The following is a 19,806-nucleotide window of genomic DNA, read 5'->3' as shown; positions in this document are numbered from 1 at the left end:
AATAAATGTGTTTGAATGAATTTTAAAAAGCACAAGTCTTCCCCTGGAAATGTTTGGCAGAGGGTAGCATTTTCATTCATGCTATGTCTTTGCTGTAGGCGTGGTGGGTCAGCAACCTTGGATTCATTTGGTGTGGTATATTCTACCTCTCAGCCTTCTCCAGTGGCCACTTGTGTACAAATAATATTGTTCATTTCAGAGTGTTTGCCCACTCCCCGTCCCTAAACAGGCTTCTTGGTGTGCTTCAGGAACAACTTTTAAGGCAATAGCTGTAATCTTGGTGGACTCAAGGAAATAGGAAATACAGAAAAACCACAATTTGTGATATTCTATTGACCAAAGCCTTAGATGGTTCTCCAAAGCCCCTTGCATCGTGGCTTAACTGTATGATACACAAAACGCTTTGATCATTAACATTGGGAAATTTTAATGTAGGAAAGTAAGTCTAATCAAAAGTTTAGAGTTTAAGAACCATACTACTTATAGCTCCTCCTTTGCTTATTCATTCATTATTCATTTAGCGAATATTACTATTGTCTGTTAGGTGCGCTAAATCTTTATTTACAGAGTAAGTAAACCTTGGCTCTATATTCTACAAATCATTGGTCTGTAAGAACTAGTTATCGCCTTACACAGATGTTTGTATTTATGATTAGTTTAAGGATGCCCACATCTGGAACTGGAAATGAGAAGCCTGTGGTTTAAGTGTCACTCTCCCTTGTCCCACTACAGTTTGGGGATGAACCATGATGATGACCGCTCGTCTTGTGCTGGGAAGACCCACATCATGTCAGGAGAGTGGGTGAAAGGCCGCAACCCCAGTGACCTCTCCTGGTCCTCCTGCAGTAGAGATGACCTTGAAACCTTCCTCAAGTAAGTCAGTAAATCATGCTATAGAAATCACTAGCCCAGGAGTACTTCAAAAAACATCCACACCCAAAAAGAACGCTCTTTTTCAAGCCTTGTCAGCTGGCTTGAGAAGTGAATCCATATGGACTCTCCTACAACAAGACCTTACTCCTAGGTATGACATTGGCCACTTATCGGATCAGCATAAATGCTTATTGACTGATTGAAATGCTAAAATATGGATGGTGCCCCAAAAGGAACCTCCTGCCAGTTCTCTGCAGCGTTTTGTCTGTGAGTGGTCACCAGTCCACAGCATCCCTGCAGCAACAGCGTTTCCTGGTTATTAGAGGCAAGTTTCTGGATAGGAAGCACATTTTCTGGGGAGGAAGATTTGCTCACTTCTCACATTTGGGGAATTAACTTATCTGTCTCACTTCCATTTCCTTTCCAGAAGGTCAATGAGTCAAATACTTGTAAAGGAATTGGTCTTTTGATTTCAGACTTTTGTCACACTGACTCTACCCAAAACACGTGTCTCTTCATGTTAATGCCTCAGGGTTGTACTTGCTATTTGACATGTGTTCCAGACCCTGGTATGTTACTCAGCCAGAAAGATAAGTGAAGTATTGACACATGTTATAATATGATGAATGTTAGAGGCATTATGATGGGTGGAATAAGTCAGATGTCTTAAGGCAAATATTGCATGTTCACATTATATGAAATATTTGGAATGGGCAGTATGTGGAGACCCAAGTTTTATTCATGGATATCCCAGATCTGTTGGGGGAGGAGAACTCATTGCTAAGGGGATGCTGAGCTTCTGGTGAGGTGATGGCTTAATTTTGGAACATATAGTAATGCTGGTTACACAACATGTTGAACACAATGTCATTGTCCCATGTAAGGAATATTGAAATGACAAGTGTGTTATTATAATATGCTTCTACTATCATTGAACAAAGTATCCCAAGGATTCAGATGAGGTAGTAAAAACACCTGTTCTCATCAAGATTGTGTTTTCACTGATATTATCCTGTAGATGAGAAAATTGTTTAAATTGTAGACAGGCTTAAAATTAGACTCATTTATTTTACTATAGACTATTTCCTACTGAGTATTTGTTATTACAGAAGCTTAATGACAGTTTAATTACTAGACATGACTTTGTTTCATCCAGAATGGACAATGGACTTTTTCATATCCACCCCTAGGTGATTGCCCTGCCTCTGATCACACAAGGTGGTCAGTGTCAGCACATGTGTGCTTGCGTACAGCTCCTTTCTGAGAGATTATTGGCAAGGGGCTGGGCTGGGTTTTGTTTTTCTCATCTTGTCTTGATTTAGCAGGAGCCCTGGCGGCAGTCTGGTTGTACATTGAGCTGCTGTCTGACATGTCACCAGCGTGAAACTACCAACCTACCTGCAGGAAAGAGCTGAGGCTTTCTACTCCCCTAAAGAACTGCACTCTCAGGACCCATAGGGACAGCTCTGCCCTGTCGTGCAATGCTGTCATAGTTGTCATCAACTTTGATGGCAGTGAGTTTTGAGTCTTGCTTTAAGAATTGAAAAAAGAATGTCATAACCTCCACATAGAGCCATATTCTTTGAATTCTTAGCTAAGTTCTAAGAAGAGAGTTTTCCTATTGTAATTAAGCATTCCCATCTTGGTTAAATCCTTCGCAGAATCTACCATTAGGTCGGTTTTTTGTGGTGGTAGATGGTATAGTCGGATGCAAACCCTGGTTTGTCAGGCTATTAAGGCCCCACGGACACAAGAAGAGAAACTGATGCTGATTTGGAACTAAGCACTTTACTTTTCTTTAAAGGAGAATCAAGTAACCTTAACATGTGCTTTCTTTATCCACAGTAATTTTGCTTAAAGCCATGTTCTAGAAAATGTCAGAACAACCTATTTAAAAGGTTATTTTCATCAAAGAAATTTCTCAAACTCTTTTAGCCGAAGTACACTAAGCTCGTGGGTCTTATTTATTCCCAGCCTGCTTAGTTCCCCTTGCTGCTAGCATCTCCAGAGTGAAATCCTGCTCTCTGACAGGTGGAAAATCAGTTGCAGTCGCTGTAAGCACAGTCCATGGACTTGATGCCGTGGTCTTCTTCCCATGAATGATTTGGAAGCGTATCCATTCTCGGGACTGAACAATCCAAAGGAAAACCTGGACCGTACGTTCCGAGTTGAACTGCCTCTTGGCTATTTCAGGTCAAAAGTCACCACCTGCTTACTGGTCACCGACCGCAGGGGTCAGCACTCGGTTCGCCTCCCTCACAAGCTGCCAGGCATGCACTACAGTGCCAACGAGCAGTGCCAGATCCTGTTTGGCATCAATGCCACCTTCTGCAGAAACATGGAGGTAAGCAGCATGGCAGACTGGTGCTGGGTGGTGAACCATACCTTCCCATAAGAGGCCTGGCTTTTGCCAGAGGACATGGGTATACACACACACACATACACACACACACACACATTTTGTGGAGGGATACTTCAAGGTTACTACTAAAATTCAGAATCTAATTTTCTTTTTTAACAATTTATTGGGGCTCATACAACTCTTATCACAGTTCATACATATACATACTTCAATTGTATGAAGCACATCTGTATAGTCTTTGCCCTAATCATTTTTTTCTCCTCTTTTCTTTTTTTACATTTTATTAGGGACTCATACAACTCTTATCACAATCCATACATCAATTGTATAAAGCACATCCATATATTCCCTGCCCCAATCATTCTCAAAGCATTTGCTCTCCACTTAATCCCCCTGCATCAGGTCCTCTCTTTTTTTCCCCTCCCTCCCCTTACCCCCCTTCCTCATGTGCCCCTGGTAATTTATACATCGTTATTTTGTCATATCTTGCCCTATCTGGAGTCTCCCTTCCCCCCCTTCTCTGCTGTCCCTCTCCCAGGGAAGAGGTCACATGTGGATCCTTGTAATCAGTTCCCCCTTTCCAACCCACTCACCCTCCACTCTCCCAGCATCGCCCCTCACACCCTTGGTCCTGAAGGTATCATCCACCCTGGATTGCCTGTACCTCCAGCCCTCATATGTACCAGTGTACAGCCTCTTCCCTATCCAGCCCTGCAAGGTAGAATTCGGATCATGGTAGTTGGGGGGAGGAAGCATCCAGGATCTGGGGGAAAGCTGTGTTCTTCATCGGTACTACCTCGCACCCTAATTAACCCATCTCCTCTCATAAACCCCTCTATGAGGGGATCTCCATTGGCCGACACTTGGGCCTTGGGTCTCCACTCTGCATTTCCCCCTTCATTTAATATGGTATATATATACATATATATACATACATACATACATATATACATATACACACATACACATACAAACACACACATACATCTTTTTTTTTTTCATGATGCCTTATACCTGGTCCCTTGGCACCTCGTGATCGCACTGGCCGGTGTGCTTCTTCCATGTGGGCTTTTTTGCTTCTGAGCTAGATGGCCGCTTGTTCACCTTCAAGCCTTTAAGACCCCAGACACTATCTCTTTTGATAGCCGGGCACCATCAGCTTTCTTCACCACATTTGCTTATGCATCCATTTGTCTTCAGCGATCCTATCATGGAGGTGTGTAGGCAATGATATGATTTTTTGTTCTTTGATGCCTGGTAACTGATCCCTTCGGGACCACCAGAATCTAATTTTCAAGTAAAAAATTTTAGGACTTATGGCCCAACCTTCCATCTATATCTATATCTATCGCTATCTCTAGCTCTATATCATCTATATCTATCTATCTATACCTATATCTGTATCATCTATATATCTATATCTGTATATGTAGCTGTATCATCTATTTCTGTATCTGTATCTATATGTATATCTATATCATCTATATCTATATCTAATCTATATCTACATCATCTGTGTCATCTATATGTATATCTGTATCATCTATGTGTATATCTGTATCATCTATATATCTATATCTGTATCATCTATATCTATATCTATCATCTATATCATCATCTATATCTATCCCCAAAGTAGATACTCAAATACTTGAAGCAGATGTTCATAGCAGTACTATTCATGATACCCCCAAGTTGGAAACAACCCAAATGTCTATTAGCTGGACAATAGATAACCAGCTAGAGTATATCCATACAATGGAATATTGTTCAACCACAAAAAGAAATGAAGAGCTGATTTTTGTGACATTATAGATAAACCTAGAAAACACTATGTTAATGAAAGAAGCCTGGTATATAAGGTCACATTTTGTATGCTTCCATTTATATAAAATACCCAGAGTAGATAAATCCAAGGAGACAAAACAGATTACTGGGTGCCATGAGCTTGGGAATGTAAAAAAGAGGATCACGTGCTTAATAATCACAAGGTTTCCTTTTAGAGAAAACCTTTTTGGAACTAGCTAGAGGTGGCGATTATACACGGTTGTGAATGTGCTGGATGACACTAAAATGTACACTTGGAAGTGGTTATTTTTTTATTCATAAATTTTCTCTAAATTAAAAAAATAACTTTAATATACTGAATAAGGAAAATAAACCCATTGGTCTTCGAATGATTGGAAATTATATATTATTACTTTATATAAAGGTATTTACAGATATGTAAGCAATTCTAAAATAGTTAATAAATGCATGAACAGTTTTGATTTATTGAGCAACGCCTATATTATGATTCTAAGTAGCTCCTACAACACCCTACATTGCCATCCCTAGTTTACAGAAGATAGTATTTTAAAAGGTTAAATTGCTCCACTTCCTTCTCACATGCATTGTTTTTAGAAGTAATCTGTTATCATTTTTACCTTTGTTTATCTGATTACAACTTGACTTTTTGTCTCTGGTTTTAAATGTTTTCTCTTTATCACTACTACTTTAAACCAATTTGACTATGATGTGCCTTTGTTTAGAATACTATTTCTTGTGCTTGGTCTTCTTTTGTTTTTTAAATCATTTTATTGGGGGTTCATACAACTCTTATCACAATCCAGACATACACCAATCCTGTAAAGCAGATTTGTTCATTTGTTGCCCTCATCATTCCCAAAGCATTTTCTCTCCACTTGAGCCCTTGGCATCAGCTCCTAATTTCTCCCCCCTCCCTCTCCACTCCCCCTTCTGCTTGGTTTTCTTTCTTTTTTTTTTAATTTTATTTTTATTTTGTCACATCACTGATTGAAGCTCAACAACACGAGATGTTGCTGCTTCACCCATAAGTGGTGTTTTTTAATCTGCCCTTTTTGACGGCTCAGTTGGTCACTGGCAAAAGGCCTCTGCTTGGTTTTCATGGAGATTATTAAACCTATGAATTTATAGTTTTCATTAAATTTGGAAATTTTTCAAATTTTCTACCATTGCTCCTCAAATATTTTTCTATCCCTTTCCCATATATATATTTATTAAGCTGCTTAAAGTTCCACAGCTTGCTGATGCTATTCTCTCTTGTTTAGTCTTTTTCTTTCTGAATTTGTTAAAATAGTTTCTGTGTTGGTCTGGGTAGACTAGAAAAACAAAATCATAAACATATATATATATATAAATTAAAGGTTTATATACAACAAGCTTATATATATTGACTAGAAAACAAATTCATATAGATAGATACATAAATAGATATGAATGGTTTATATACAACAAGCTTTTATATACTGAACATTGAGAAAACATCCCAATCCAGTCCAGTCTAAGGCCATAAATCTGATATTAGCGCATATGTCTGATACCAATCTATAAAGTCCTTTTCAGACTCACGAAACAATGCAATGAAGCCAAATGCCAGTGGGTACAATGTCTTTGGGTCCAGTAGTGTTGTAAGCATCTAAGCACTGGTAGGGGTCTCTCTGTGGCTTCTCTGGCTTCCGAGGTCTGGTTGTGTCCGTGTGACTTGTCTAGTCTTCTGCAATGTCTCCCAGGAAGTAGCAGAGAGAGAGAGAGAGAGAGAGAGAGAGGCAGGTCTTCCCCCTCCAAGGAGGAAGTCCCAGATTTCCTAGAATTCTCAGGAAAAGGCTATGCCCACAAGGAAATCTCATTGGTTCTCTCCAGATTGACAGCCTACACTCTACCCCTACACTCTTAATGCTTAAATTGACACCAGTTTAGGTGACTACCATAGCTTCTATTGGTGTGCCTTCAAGTTCACCTATGTTTTCTTCTGCAATGTCTAATTTGCCATTAATCCAATTCAAAGTTTCTTTCATTTCAGATATTACATGTTTCCTTTCTAAAGATTGTATTTTATTTCATATCTTTAGTGACTCTACTTAACGTCTTTGGTCTTTTTATGACCTTCATGTATAGCTGGCGTATGGCTATATTTACTGGCCGAAAGTACCTGTCTACTAATCCCATCATATCTGTAATTTCTGAGAGAAGATGAGGCTTTCTACTCACAAAAAGAGTCACAGTCTCTAAAATCCACAGGGCAGTTCTAAGCATCAAATGCACAGCAGTGAGTCTGAGTTTTTTAGTGTAATTTCTGGATTGGTTTTGATAGATTTTTCTACCTTTTTATAAATGTTTTTTTCTTGCTTCTTTGAATACAGGGGAGTTTTTGAAAGAGAAGTTAAAGTTTTTTACTCTATTTATCCAGTCCACTGTTCCTTTTAAAGTAGTTTAATTGGCATATAATTCACACATCATACAATTGAATCATATTAAGGAGAGTTGTGTAATCCTCACCACAATCAATTCAGAACTTTTTCTGCTTTTTCCTACTCGTTGGTTTGAGTTACCCATGTCCCCCAAGCTTCCCTGCCATGTTTGTACGGTATGTAATTATTAATCCAGTCCAGTTGCTATCTCTGTAGATTTACCTAACCTGGATTTCATACGTAGAAAATCCTATTAAATACAAACAAGAAGCAAACAAAAACAAAAAAACAGCACGGTAAACTTGAAAAGAAATCAGACAATATTAAAAACTGCAACAACTTTAAAATGGGTCAAAGGGGAGTTCAAAAGCTAAGGTGACATTTCTCTATCTGATAGCAAGACTGTTCACATCTTGGACTGTGGTCAGAGGGGGCTCACTAGAGGCTTAGTCCCCGGGGGGACACTGCAAATGGATTTAGCGCTTCCACTCTCATCCAAAGACTTCTGCAACCAGCTGTCCAAAAGTTAAGCTCGAATACCATTTCCTCCTTCGGATTTGGATTTGATTCTTCACAATCCTTGAATCATGCAAGTTGAAGTGTTTCTTCCCTGTGGACTTGGTTGATGCCTCACTTATGTGACTGCTTGCTTTAAGACAAGCCTTTAAGTTCCCATACACTTTTCTTTTTGCTTGCCAGGCACCATCTGATTTCACTCCCATGTTTGCTATACCACTCTCATCTTCAGTGATCTTGTCGTGAGAGTGAGTACAGAGTAGGGTCATGTCATAAGAACTACTTCTTTCTTATGTCAGGGCTAGAACTAAGTGTGTGCTCAAGATTCATTCATATAGCTATGATATATATATATATATATGATTCATTTTAGGGAAATCATTATCATTTATTGACGAACATTATAAATCATCACCACGGGGCACACGGTAATTCTTTCAATGTTGCTGTCAAGTGCCTTAGGTTCCATTCTGACGCATAGTGAGCTTACGTGCGACAGAATGAAATACTGCCCACTCTGCATTATCCGCGTAATTGTTTTCATGTTTGATCCCAACAGTCCTTGTGTCAATCCATCTTGTCCAGGGCCTTACTCTTTTTTCATTGCCTTTTTATTTCCTCCAGCAACTCCATTGATAGTATCATTAATTTTCCAGTGGTATAGATCTGAAAACACTGCGGAGAGATGAAAATTATGCACATATAGACCCTTTTCAGCCCACAATATATGCATTTTTGACTTGTACAAATTAAATGCTTAAGTGCCTGGACAGTTTACAAGAACAAGGGGAGTTTATTTATAGAATACAATTTTCCATAACACTTAAAAAGTCATAGCAGCATAACCACACCTACCAGACTACACATGTCATAAGAAAGCAAGGCGAGCATTAAAATAGTAGCCATTCGGTGGGAGACCTGGACCACCATTATCGGGCACCCTGAAAGCAAGAGATCCAGCCCAGAGTCCAATGACCTCCAAGTCGATCACATTAGGGAAGAGTCATTTTCTTATTCTCCTACCAGGGCGTTTCGGTCACTGGTGTATGCTGGTTCCTTAAATCTGCTACGGGTGAGTTTGAGGTTAAATCCAGTTCACTTAGTGGGTCTAGAACCTTGGAATCCCTCTAGTGGGGCCGATAAAGGAGCTGCATACCTTGAAAGGGCAGAGTGTAAAGTCCCAGGAGCCTGGGTCGCAGCCTGGGTCCCCAGTATTTCCAGTTTCTTGCTGTTGTGAACTGTGCTGCAAAGAACATGGGAGAGCTTACATGTGTTCACGTTCCGTTACTTACTTCTTTGGAGTATATGCCCAGCAAAGGTATGGCTGGATCAGATGGTATTTCTCTGCCCAGTTACAGTACACAGCAGCCTATCAGCTTCTACACCCTATCATAGCATCTTATCAGCTTCTACACCCTATCATAGCACCCTATCAGCTTCTACACCCTGTCATAGCACCTTATCAGCTTCTACACCCTATCATAGCACCCTATCAGCTTCTACAATGACTGTACTTGTTAACAAGTCCACTAGCAGTGTGTAAGATATTTCCACACACTAGCCACCAGTTGTTATCCTCTGCGGCTTGTAATTGGGCTATTGTTGTGGCTGTAAGGCGATAGCTCATCATTGTTGTGATTTTCATTTCCCAGAAGGCTAGTGATGGTGAGCATTTCCTCATGTGTTTGTTCGTCATTCAAGTGTCAACCCTCATGAATTATCCACCCAGGTCCTTTCCCTACATTTTAATTAGATGATTTGGCATTTTCTTTTGGGAGTGTTATAAAATTCTCTATATTTTAGTAATTAGTCCCTTACACATTACATCTTTTATTAAATATTTCCCCCAATTTGTTGCCTCTTATTTTACTCTTTTGATAATGCCTTTTTTTTCATGTGCACAGTGCTTTATTTTCAACAGGCCCCAGTCATCTATTTCCCTTTCGCTATGTGTCCTTCCTTTATGATATTTGGTAGTCTCTATGTGCCCTGCACTGTTGTAATAGGGCCCTAAACTCGTCCCAACTTTCTCATTGATGATCCGTATAGCTCTGGGTTTACGTTTAGATGTCTAATCCATTTTGAGTTTGTTTTTCTGCATGGGGCAAACTATGGGTCCGGTTTCATGCTTCTGTAGATGGAGATCCAAATTTTCCAACACCATTTGTTGAAGAAAATGTGCTTTGTCCATTTAATTTTTTGAGGGGGGGCCTTGTAAAAAATCAGTCACCTCTAAGTAGATGCTTTTAATTATGGGTTTTCACCCTGTTTTATATGTATCCCTGTTCTATATGTATCCCTGTTCTATATGTATCCCTGTTCTATATGTACCCTGTTCTATATGTACCCCTGTTCTTGTACCAGCACCGGCTGTTCTGAGGTCGGGGAGTGCAATTCCTCTTCCTTTGTTCTTCTCTTTGAGAAGTTCTTGGCTTTTTCTGTGCCTCTTCCTTCATTACATGAAATTGGTAATTAATGTTTCCATTGCTGCAAATAATATTGGTGGGATTTGGATAGGAATTGTATTTTATTTGTAAATAGGTTTAGGTAGTATTAACACTTTCATAATATTAAGTCTGTGTATCTGTGAACACAAGATAATCTTCCATTTGTGTCGGTCTCATTGGTTTCTTGTAATAATGCTTTGTAGTTTCCTCTGTACAGGCTTTTGGTTCAGTTTATTATTATCATTTCATCTTCTGTGTGATGATTACAAATGACATTGTTTCCTTGATATTTTTTTGCATTCTCTTCAGTGATATAGGAGAATCCAATTAATTTCTGCTTACTAATCCAGCTATTTTATCAAACCTTCCAGTTTCCAACCATTCTTTTGTGGGTCTCTTGGCGTTCTCGCTTTATAAAATCATGTCATCTGCAAATAGTAAGAGCTTCCCTTTTTCTTTCCCCAGTTATATTCCCTTGATTCCTTTCTGTTGTTTAATGGTTCTAGGTAAGACTTCAGCACAAGATTGAATAAGAGTGGTGACAGGTGCATTTCTGAGGTTCTCTTTTCTGTACCTGTGGTGCTCTGCAAATTCTAATCACCTTGTTCTTCCTGCACTCCTTCTCTGTTCCCGCTTCTGGAAGACCCATGCTTCCTTGCAGTTCTTTGTCCATACTCTCCAGTCCAGATGGCTGAATAATCCCTCTTTGGTTTCATGTATGCCAGGAATTACTGTCCTTTATTTTCTGAAGTGCAATGGCTTGAAAAGAATTGTTTCATTTCTCTTACCCAGTTTTAGTTGTTTTGTTTGGGACTGTAAATCTAGTCCCTGTTTTTTCCATCTTGGCCCAAAACAAAAGTTGAGATAAGAAATATAAAGGCACATTTGGAATTATAATAATTGTATTTACATGGTATCCATTTCCATTTAAGAGCAGTAGTGGTCCTAAACACCAGTTGTGACATTAGATTAAAATATTCTGACAATAAATGTACAAATGTGCTTGACACAATGGATGGATGGATGGATGGATGGATGGATGGATGGATGGATGGATTATGATAAGTTGTACAAGCCCCCAATAAAATGATTAAAAATGTTTTTCTGAATGGTTTCTTGATTTATCTGTCTGCCTCAAGGATAAAGGTTTAAGATAGTTTCAATTTGTCACTCCCCTAAAAAATTCAAGATAGAGAAATGCTCATCTTTAAACTGCTGATATTTAAAATAGTTCTGTTCCTCCCAAAGAGGGGAAATATTGTTATCCAAAAAGGTCAGATGCACAAATAGCAGTTCACATTCCTGGGCACTGGCTCTGTGATAGACCCTGCTAGCAGTACTTTCTGTGGTTTAATTCACCAGGAGCCTGAGCTTGCTAGTGGTACAGTGTTGGGAAACTGAGAAGTTCAAGCTGAGTTTAGGAGATGAACTGATGGCTACCTGATTCCGCGTGGATCTTTTTCTAAAAGCAGAGAATACCAGAAAGCTGTGCTCCTGCTCTTTTTACTGACTAGGTAAAGGTATTCCACTGTGTGGCTCACGACAAATAATGGACATCATTGTGAAGAACCAGAATACCAGGACACATCAACTGTGCTCATGTAAAGCCTGTAGCTAGACCAAACGGCAGCCATTTCAACAGAACAGGAGAACCTGTGTCATGTACAATCAGGAAAGCTATGTTCCGGGCTCCTATCCTTCCGCCATGCTTACTGGTGCTATGCTAAAGAAACATTACCCGAAGCTGGACTGAATTAAGATACTCAGTATGGCTTAAGAATTGGAGGGAGACTCATTAAAAACCTGGGATATGCAGATAACAGAACCTTGTTTACTGAAGGCAAAGATTTGGAGCATTGACTGATAAAGAGCAAAGACTTCAGTATGGATGATGCCTCAAAATAAAGCAACAAAAATTCTCACAACTTGACCAATAAGCAGCATCACTATAAATAGGGGGGGAAATTGGAAATTTCAAGGATTTCTTTTTACTTGGTTCCAAGATCGACAGCCTTTGAAACAGCAAACAGGAAATCCAATGATACATTGCAGTGGAACAATCTGCTTCCTGGGACCTCTTGAGCATGTAAACGGGCCAAGACATCAAAAAGTGAGCTGAGATGTTTCTGACCCAAGCCTGGGCCACGGGGGCAGGGGGGGGTGGGGTGGGGGTGGGGGCAGGGGGGTGGGGGGAGGGGGGGTGGGACTCCATCCCTTCAGTATGCATATGAAAGCCAAATGATGCCTACAGAAGATGGAAGAACTGATGCATTTCAATTTTATTGTTGGCAAGAAAGATTATGGCTAGCCAGAAACACAAAAAATTGCCATGGATTGAACACAGCCAGGATGTTCCCTAGAAGCTAGGATAGCAAAATGTCCTCTTATGTACCATGGAAAAGACAACATGCATGGCAAAGGTAGCACAAATGGGGAAAAGTGTCCATGAGATGGATTGACTCAGTAGCTGCAACAATAAGTTCAAACATACAATGATTGCAAGGTGACGGTGATGCAGGTTCAGGTAGTATTTATTTCTGTTGTACATAAAATTACTATGAACTGGATCCTGCTTTAGTGTGCACTTGGCAAACAAACACCTGAGATTTTATACTGAGACACCTAGAAAAAGAGATAATCACCCAAACCAGTATGGAATCACTCCCAGACTCACTGTGCTTCTTTAAATGGTTTCTTTCCCAGAAAGGAAGTCACATGACTGATTTGGGTGGATCCTATCACGACATCTTTCATAGTATTATATATCATGTTGGTGAACCAGATGGAAAAAATGGGAAATCAGGACTGGAAGGCCAGTATAATATATGAAGGGCCCATTGGTGTCTTCCTGGACTCTGAGCTTGTTATCAATAACAAATTTTCTTTTAGACTCATATCTGGTTCTGAGCATAAGACACATTTATTGAGTGCCTACTATATGCTACTCAAAGCCGTTAAGAATCATTAGTGAATAAGAACAACAAAAAAAGATTCCTGCCCTTGATGGATTTGTGATCTAGCAGAGATAGATCCGTGCCTGCAATAATTATAATGGACCAGTGTATTCTATGGGATGCTAGAAAACCAGTGTTTCATAGGGTGTCAAGGGACCTGTGTGGCATAGGGAGAGGGCAAAGGGAAGATTGCTGCTGTTCTGGTATTTAACTGACATGTAAAGGAAATATTGTAAAATGTTTCCTTTAAATCAGGAAAGATATGCAGCAGGATGGTGTCTTTCACCATGTGTGTTCACTCTCTATGTTCGTGTTGTCGTTAGGTGCCACGGAGTTCTTCTTCAGTCTACTTCCATCATGTGCAGCTTTCACGTGCATAGGAGGTGGCTGAAAATAAGACGGCTTGGGTCAGGCACACCTTAGTGTGCAGCAGATTTACCTAATGCAATACATCTTTTGATCTCTTGACTGATGCTTCCATGAACATTGATTGTGGATGCAAGCAAGACAGAATCTCTGATAAGTTCAATATTTTCCCCATTTATCATGTTACCCACCTATTGATCCAGTGGTGAGGAGTTTGACCTTCTTTACATTGAGTTGTAATACATACTGAAGGCTGCAGCTCCCATTTAAACAGTTGATCTTTTAAAGAAATGTAAATAAGAAAAAAATCTTGTATATTTAACCCATGTAGTTACCATTTCTAGTATTCCACATTCCTTTGTATAGATCTATCTGTATTTCCGTATAGAATCATTTCCCTTTTTCCTGAGTGACTGCCTTTAATATTTTTTTAAGTTTAGATCTGTGGGTGATTTTTCTCCAGCTTTTCTATAACAGAAAACCTTAGTTCAGTTTCATTTTTGAAACATTTTTCTTGAGTATAGGAATCTATGCTGATTTTTTCTGTCAGTACTTTAAAGAGATCTTTTGCAACAGATTTGCCATGCAATATATCCTTTAATTTCTTGACTTCTGCTTGTATAGACATTAGGTGTTGATTCAAGTATAATAAAATTATGGGAAGCTTCAATTTCTTTGCCCTCTGTCATGATATTGTTTATCAGTTTAGTTGTCAGCCTTACTTTTCTTCAAATTCAGCTATAATCTATACTAAAGGCCATAATTTTCATGTTTGGCAAAGGGTTGTGTTGGGTGCATATCATAAGTTGTTAAATTGTTTCGATCCTGATGCCATGTATTTCTCATATAGTTTAGCTGCTCAGATTATTTGTTCATGTTCATGTTGGATATTGAGTAAGGAAGACTGAAGAAAAAGTGATGCATTTGAATTATGGTTCTTGTGAAGATTTATTTTAAAAGCACCGTGGACTGCCAAAAGAACTAGCAAATATGTCTTAGAAGAATACAGCTAGAATGTTTCTTAGAGGCAAGGATGGCAAGACTTTGTCTTACTTAGTTTGGACATGTTGTCAGGAGAGACTAGTCCCTGGAGAAGGACATTGTGCTGGGTAAGGTAGCAAGGCATCAGAAAAGAGTAAGACCTTCAGGGAGATGGACACAGTGACAGCAATTTAAGAACAATGGTGAGGCCGACCCAGGCCCAGGCCGTGTTTTGTTCTGTTGTACCTGAGGTCACTATCAGTTGACACCCACTTGCTGGCATCTAACAGCATAGATTCCTGGAACCCATGAGTGTTACCTTCTATAGAACAAAAGACTTTTCAGATATGATTAAATTAAAGATATTGCTATGAAGATATTATTCTTGAGTTTCTAATGAGCCTACTGAAATCACAAGGATAGTTAATAAGAGGATGACAGGGGACCAAGGAAAGTAGTGGAAGATATGATCATGGAAGCAGGATATGAATGAGATGTGAGCAAAACCCACAAGACATATTATAGAAGCAGCCTCTGAAGCTGACAAAGTCAAGAAACTAGAATCTTACTTTGAAGCCTCTAGAAGCAACAAGTGCTATTGATACTTTGACTTCTGCTCAATTAGACTGATTTTGGAATTGTGACCCACCAGAACCATAAGATAGTAAATTTATGGTTTTTTAACTACTAAATTTATGGTAATTTATTAAATCAGCCATAAGAAACAAACATAGATGTGCCATCACATATTAGTACAACAGCCTAGTATATATATGGCATGTAGAAGTAAAATGTGTGACACTCAACAAGAAAGCAGAGAGGGAGAGTTTGAAGTATACCATTGTAAAAAAAAAAAAAGAAAAAAGAAAGAGCCTTGTTGGCATGGTGGTTATACACTGGACTGCTAACTAAAAGGTCAGCAGTTCAAAACTACCAGCTGCTCTCTGGGAGAAAGATGGGGTTTTCTACTCAAGGAAAAGAGTTACAATCTCAGAAACTCGCAGAGGCTGTTAGTTCTACCCTGTCCTATAGGATTTCCATGAGTAAGCATTGGCTTGGATAGATGGGATTGTAAAAATGTCATGCTGTTCATAAGGTGAAATAATAGCATTTAAAAATGGAGAGTTATAAATTCAAGATGTATAATTCAGGGCTTCACACTGGTTCTTCTAGGTTCAGCCATGGTAATAAAATAAAACCAGAATCTTAAAAATGTGCTGTACTGGTACCATAACTAGAATGAGTCAGAAACAGTGACATCTGACTCAGTGCTGGAACCCACTATGCTATTTTGAATGTGTGTTGGGCTCCCTGGAAGTAATTCAGTTTTATACATCAGGCTTCTGAAAGGTCTCCCTAGACATCTTCTGAATCTCCCATTCTAGGGTCTCAACCTATAATTTTTCCTATCTAGTTACCATTCTGCCTTACAGAACTTCTGAGAAATTGGGGTGTGTTCTGATTTTGCTTTGTTGGACTTAACTGAGCCAATTCTAACCGGTTCAAAGATTAATTTAAACCATAAATAGAAAAATAAATAATGCAACAAATAGAATAATGTTCCTTAAGCAAATTAGCAATAAATTGTTTAAGGATGGGTTCTAAATATATATCCCTCATTCATACTGCCCTCCATTTAGAAGTCTATGCAGTCGACATTACATTAGGGTCTGTGGCACATTCCACTTAGATGTAGCTTTTCCTAAGTCACCAATTAACCCTCCTGCACGTCCAGACAGACTGCACTCAGTGTCTAGCGCTTCACCCTTGTGATCATCTCAAAGCACCTCAGATCTTTTCAAAAGAAACCGTTACACAGTATTTTTAGCAGAATTCACCAAATCACTTTTGACTCCCCCAAAGAGAGGAAAATACTGCTTCTGATACTTTATTTTCCTAAAACAAAATGATGTGGTTAAAAGCTTACACTTCTGGAGGCAGGGCATTGTAGAGCCAAGGTGTCAGGCATGTGGATGCATTCTGTTCTATGATGCTCCTAAAGTTGTGCTGCTGGTGTCTACCAACAATCGTTATCATTCGTTGGCTTACAGCGCTGCCTCTTATCGCCTGTTTCCATGGCCACAGGGTTGCTTTTCCTCTGTACCTGTCTGTCTGTATCTCTTTGACTTTTATTTTTGAATAAGAACAGCACCGAGTTTGGGTTAGTATCCATGCTATTTCAGACTGACTTCATGTTAACCTAACTTGTTATCTAGTGCTCCTACAATAACTGAACCAAGAGTTGGCCTTTTAAACAGATCGGGAGAATACTGTATGGTTTAAAATAAGGAAAGGTGTGCATCAGGATTGTATCTTTTCAGCATGCTTATTCAATCCGTACGCTGAGCAACTAATCGGGGAGGATTGGAGGATAACTCATTACCTTCCTGTGATATTCAAATAACCCACCTTGCTTGATGAAATCATGGAGGACTTGCAGCATTTGCTGATGAAGGTCAAGGGCTGCAGTCTCCAGTATGAATTACTACTCAATGTAAAGGAGACCCCAAATCCTCATACCTGGAGTGGGACACATCGTGATAAAGTATATGAGATGAAGTCTTGACATTCTTGACTCTAAAAGCCATTCTGACAGACTTGCTTGTTCTTCTGGCAGCAGACAAGATTGTGCCATCTGTGCATCACAGTTGTTAATAAACCTACCTCCTGTCTTGATGCTGCATTCTTCTTCATATGATTCAGCTGGATAATTTGCCTAGCATATGATTGAATAGGTATCATGAAATGATGATACATCCTTATGCATACTGAGGTAGTTAGTTTATTGTGCCAACCTGGCCGATAAACACATGTGGGGTTAAGTGAAGGATGGAGGGGTAAATGGCTCCGTGAGCCTTCGCCTTTAGAGTTCTCAGGTCTCTTGATTTCTGATGGTCGAATCAGGCTGCACATGCCTGAGCCAGTTTCCTGCTTTAGCTGGCAAGGCTCACTTCTGCAAGACATCCTCGAGGAGAAGCCACATGGACCTACCTTGATGCAGCGCTGGGTGCTGGAGCAGCTGTGTGGAGACCCCTATCAGTGCTGAGATGTTTACACATTCACTGACTTGACTTTCCTCTTGCAGTCTGCATCATTGCATCTGTTTTGTGAGATGGAGGAGAACTTTGTGGACTGGTGTTGGACATATGGGTTAATGTTGGACTTGTGGGTTTGGGCAGCACCAGGTTGGGATGTTTTCTTGAGCTGCACTTAACCTTTATATAAAACTGTCTCTTATACATGAGTTTCTGTGGATTTGTTTCTCTAAAGTTCCCAAACTCACACACACACCTTTTCCTGATTTTCAACCATGCAGTTTCAAGCCTTATTCACTTCAAACTACTGCCTGTTGGTCTATTATAATAAGTTGCCTGTGGACCTTATGAAATTCTCACAATTAGTAGAAACCCAAATTCAGGGTGCCAGCTCAAGGGGAAAGCTTCCTTTATCCAGCAGCTCTGGAAAAAGAGTCTTAGCTCCCTGGGTTTTTGCTCCTGGGGAAATGGTGTGTGAATGGCATCTTTCCTCACCTCTGCTTTCTCTCTCATTTAAATCTCTTCTTCATCTCCAAAGCCCATTATTCTCAGACTCCACTGATTCTATCTAATTAATATGTCAAAGATAGCCAATTCCTCAATGGAACTGTAACCCCAGGCACAGAAATTAGGATTTTTTTAACATACATTTTTGGGGTAAATGTTTCAACTCACTCATAATAGACCCTATTTCCCCCCCCCCCAAAAAAAAATCCCATTCACAGTTATGGGGAGCTGGAGTTTTAAAATACTGTTTTGGAGGTACAATTCTCTCCATAGATTCAACAATAACCTATAACTTCAATTAGGATTTCCTTCCATTATAAAAATAATAATCCAGAACTCCCTGTAGTCTTGAGAGTACCCACAACTCTCACTGATTAGGAATTGAAGAGATTGCGGCTTGGGTTCCAGAGCACTGCAATAAAGTGGAAATCACTAATGCCACTGGATTTTGGTTTCCCAGTGCATATAAAAGTTAGCTTTAAACCAGAGTGTAGTCTTTTTTTAATCATTTATTGGGGCCTCATACAGTTCTTATCACAATCCAGACATCCATCCATTGTGTCAAGCACATTTGTACATTTGTTGCCCTCATCCTCCTCAAAACATTTGCTTTCTACTTGAGCCCTTAATATCAGCTCCTCATTTTCCCCCTCTCCATTCTCCCCTCCCTCATGAGCCCTTCATAATTCATAAATTATTATTTTGTCATATCTAACACTGTCTGATGTCTCCCCTGGCCCCCTTCTCTGTTGTCCATCCTCCAGGGAGGAGGTTATACATAAATTCTTGTAATTGGTTCCCCCTTTCCACTCCACATTCCCTCCACCCTCCAGGCATCTCCACTCTCATCACTGGTCCTGAAGGGGTTATCTGTCCTGGATTCCCTGTGTTTCCAGATCCTATCTGCACCAGTGTACATCCTCTGGTCCAGCCAGATTTGTGTGGTAGAATTGGGATCATGATAGTGGGGGAGAGGAAGCATTTAAGATCAAGAGGAAAGTTATATGTTTCATCGTTGCTACCCTGCACCCTGACTGACTCATCTCCTCTCCACAACCCTTCAGTAAGGGGGTGTCCATTTGCCTACAGATGGGCTTTGGGTCTCCACTCTGCACTCCCCCTCATTCACAATGATATGCATTTTTGTTCTTTGATGCCTAATACCTGATCCCTTTGACACATAGTGTCGTCTTAAATGTGCATGAAGTGTTCTAAGAATTTCTAAAATATAATAAGAGGCATGAAGGGAGCACATGCTGTTGGGAAAGTGGAGCCCGTTGACTTGCTTGTTTGTGGGGTTACCGCAACCTTCAATTTGGAAAATCTGCAATACCTATTAACCCAATAGGGCAAATTACAAGATAAAGAGAGATGCCTGTGTTTTCGTACCAGATTGCAAAAATTGTTTACATACACCACTGCTTAAAAATGACATTTGTTGGTCGACCCAGGTCCAAATCTTATTATTTAATATGTTGATAAAGAAACAAATATTATCATATCGCTATTTGGGAATTTGAAGATCATTTATCTCTTTAATCAGTTTCCTGTACA

At 39.7% G+C, this 19,806-nt stretch overlaps 1 protein-coding gene and 1 non-coding gene across 2 annotated transcripts in view; one reads left to right on the top strand and one right to left on the bottom strand.

Moving 5' to 3' along the window:
* ADAMTS17 (ADAM metallopeptidase with thrombospondin type 1 motif 17) overlaps positions 1-19,806 on the top strand; it is a 434,502-nt gene that overhangs the window by 239,687 nt on the left and 175,009 nt on the right. The window contains exons 9-10 of the mRNA XM_075557910.1: positions 733-873; positions 3,067-3,217. Coding sequence (XP_075414025.1) covers positions 733-873; positions 3,067-3,217 — 292 coding nt within the window. The remainder of the gene's footprint in view (positions 1-732; positions 874-3,066; positions 3,218-19,806) is intronic.
* LOC142457612 (small nucleolar RNA SNORA21) lies at positions 6,015-6,149 on the bottom strand. The gene has a single exon (XR_012786314.1). It is a non-coding gene; the product is annotated as a small nucleolar RNA SNORA21 (small nucleolar RNA).

The sequence above is a fragment of the Tenrec ecaudatus genome, chromosome 9 (assembly GCF_050624435.1).
Source record: "Tenrec ecaudatus isolate mTenEca1 chromosome 9, mTenEca1.hap1, whole genome shotgun sequence".
In the NCBI taxonomy this organism is placed as follows: Eukaryota; Metazoa; Chordata; class Mammalia; order Afrosoricida; family Tenrecidae; genus Tenrec; species Tenrec ecaudatus.
Note: the sequence above shows the minus strand (reverse complement) of the source record. Positions and strands in the feature narration are given on the sequence as shown.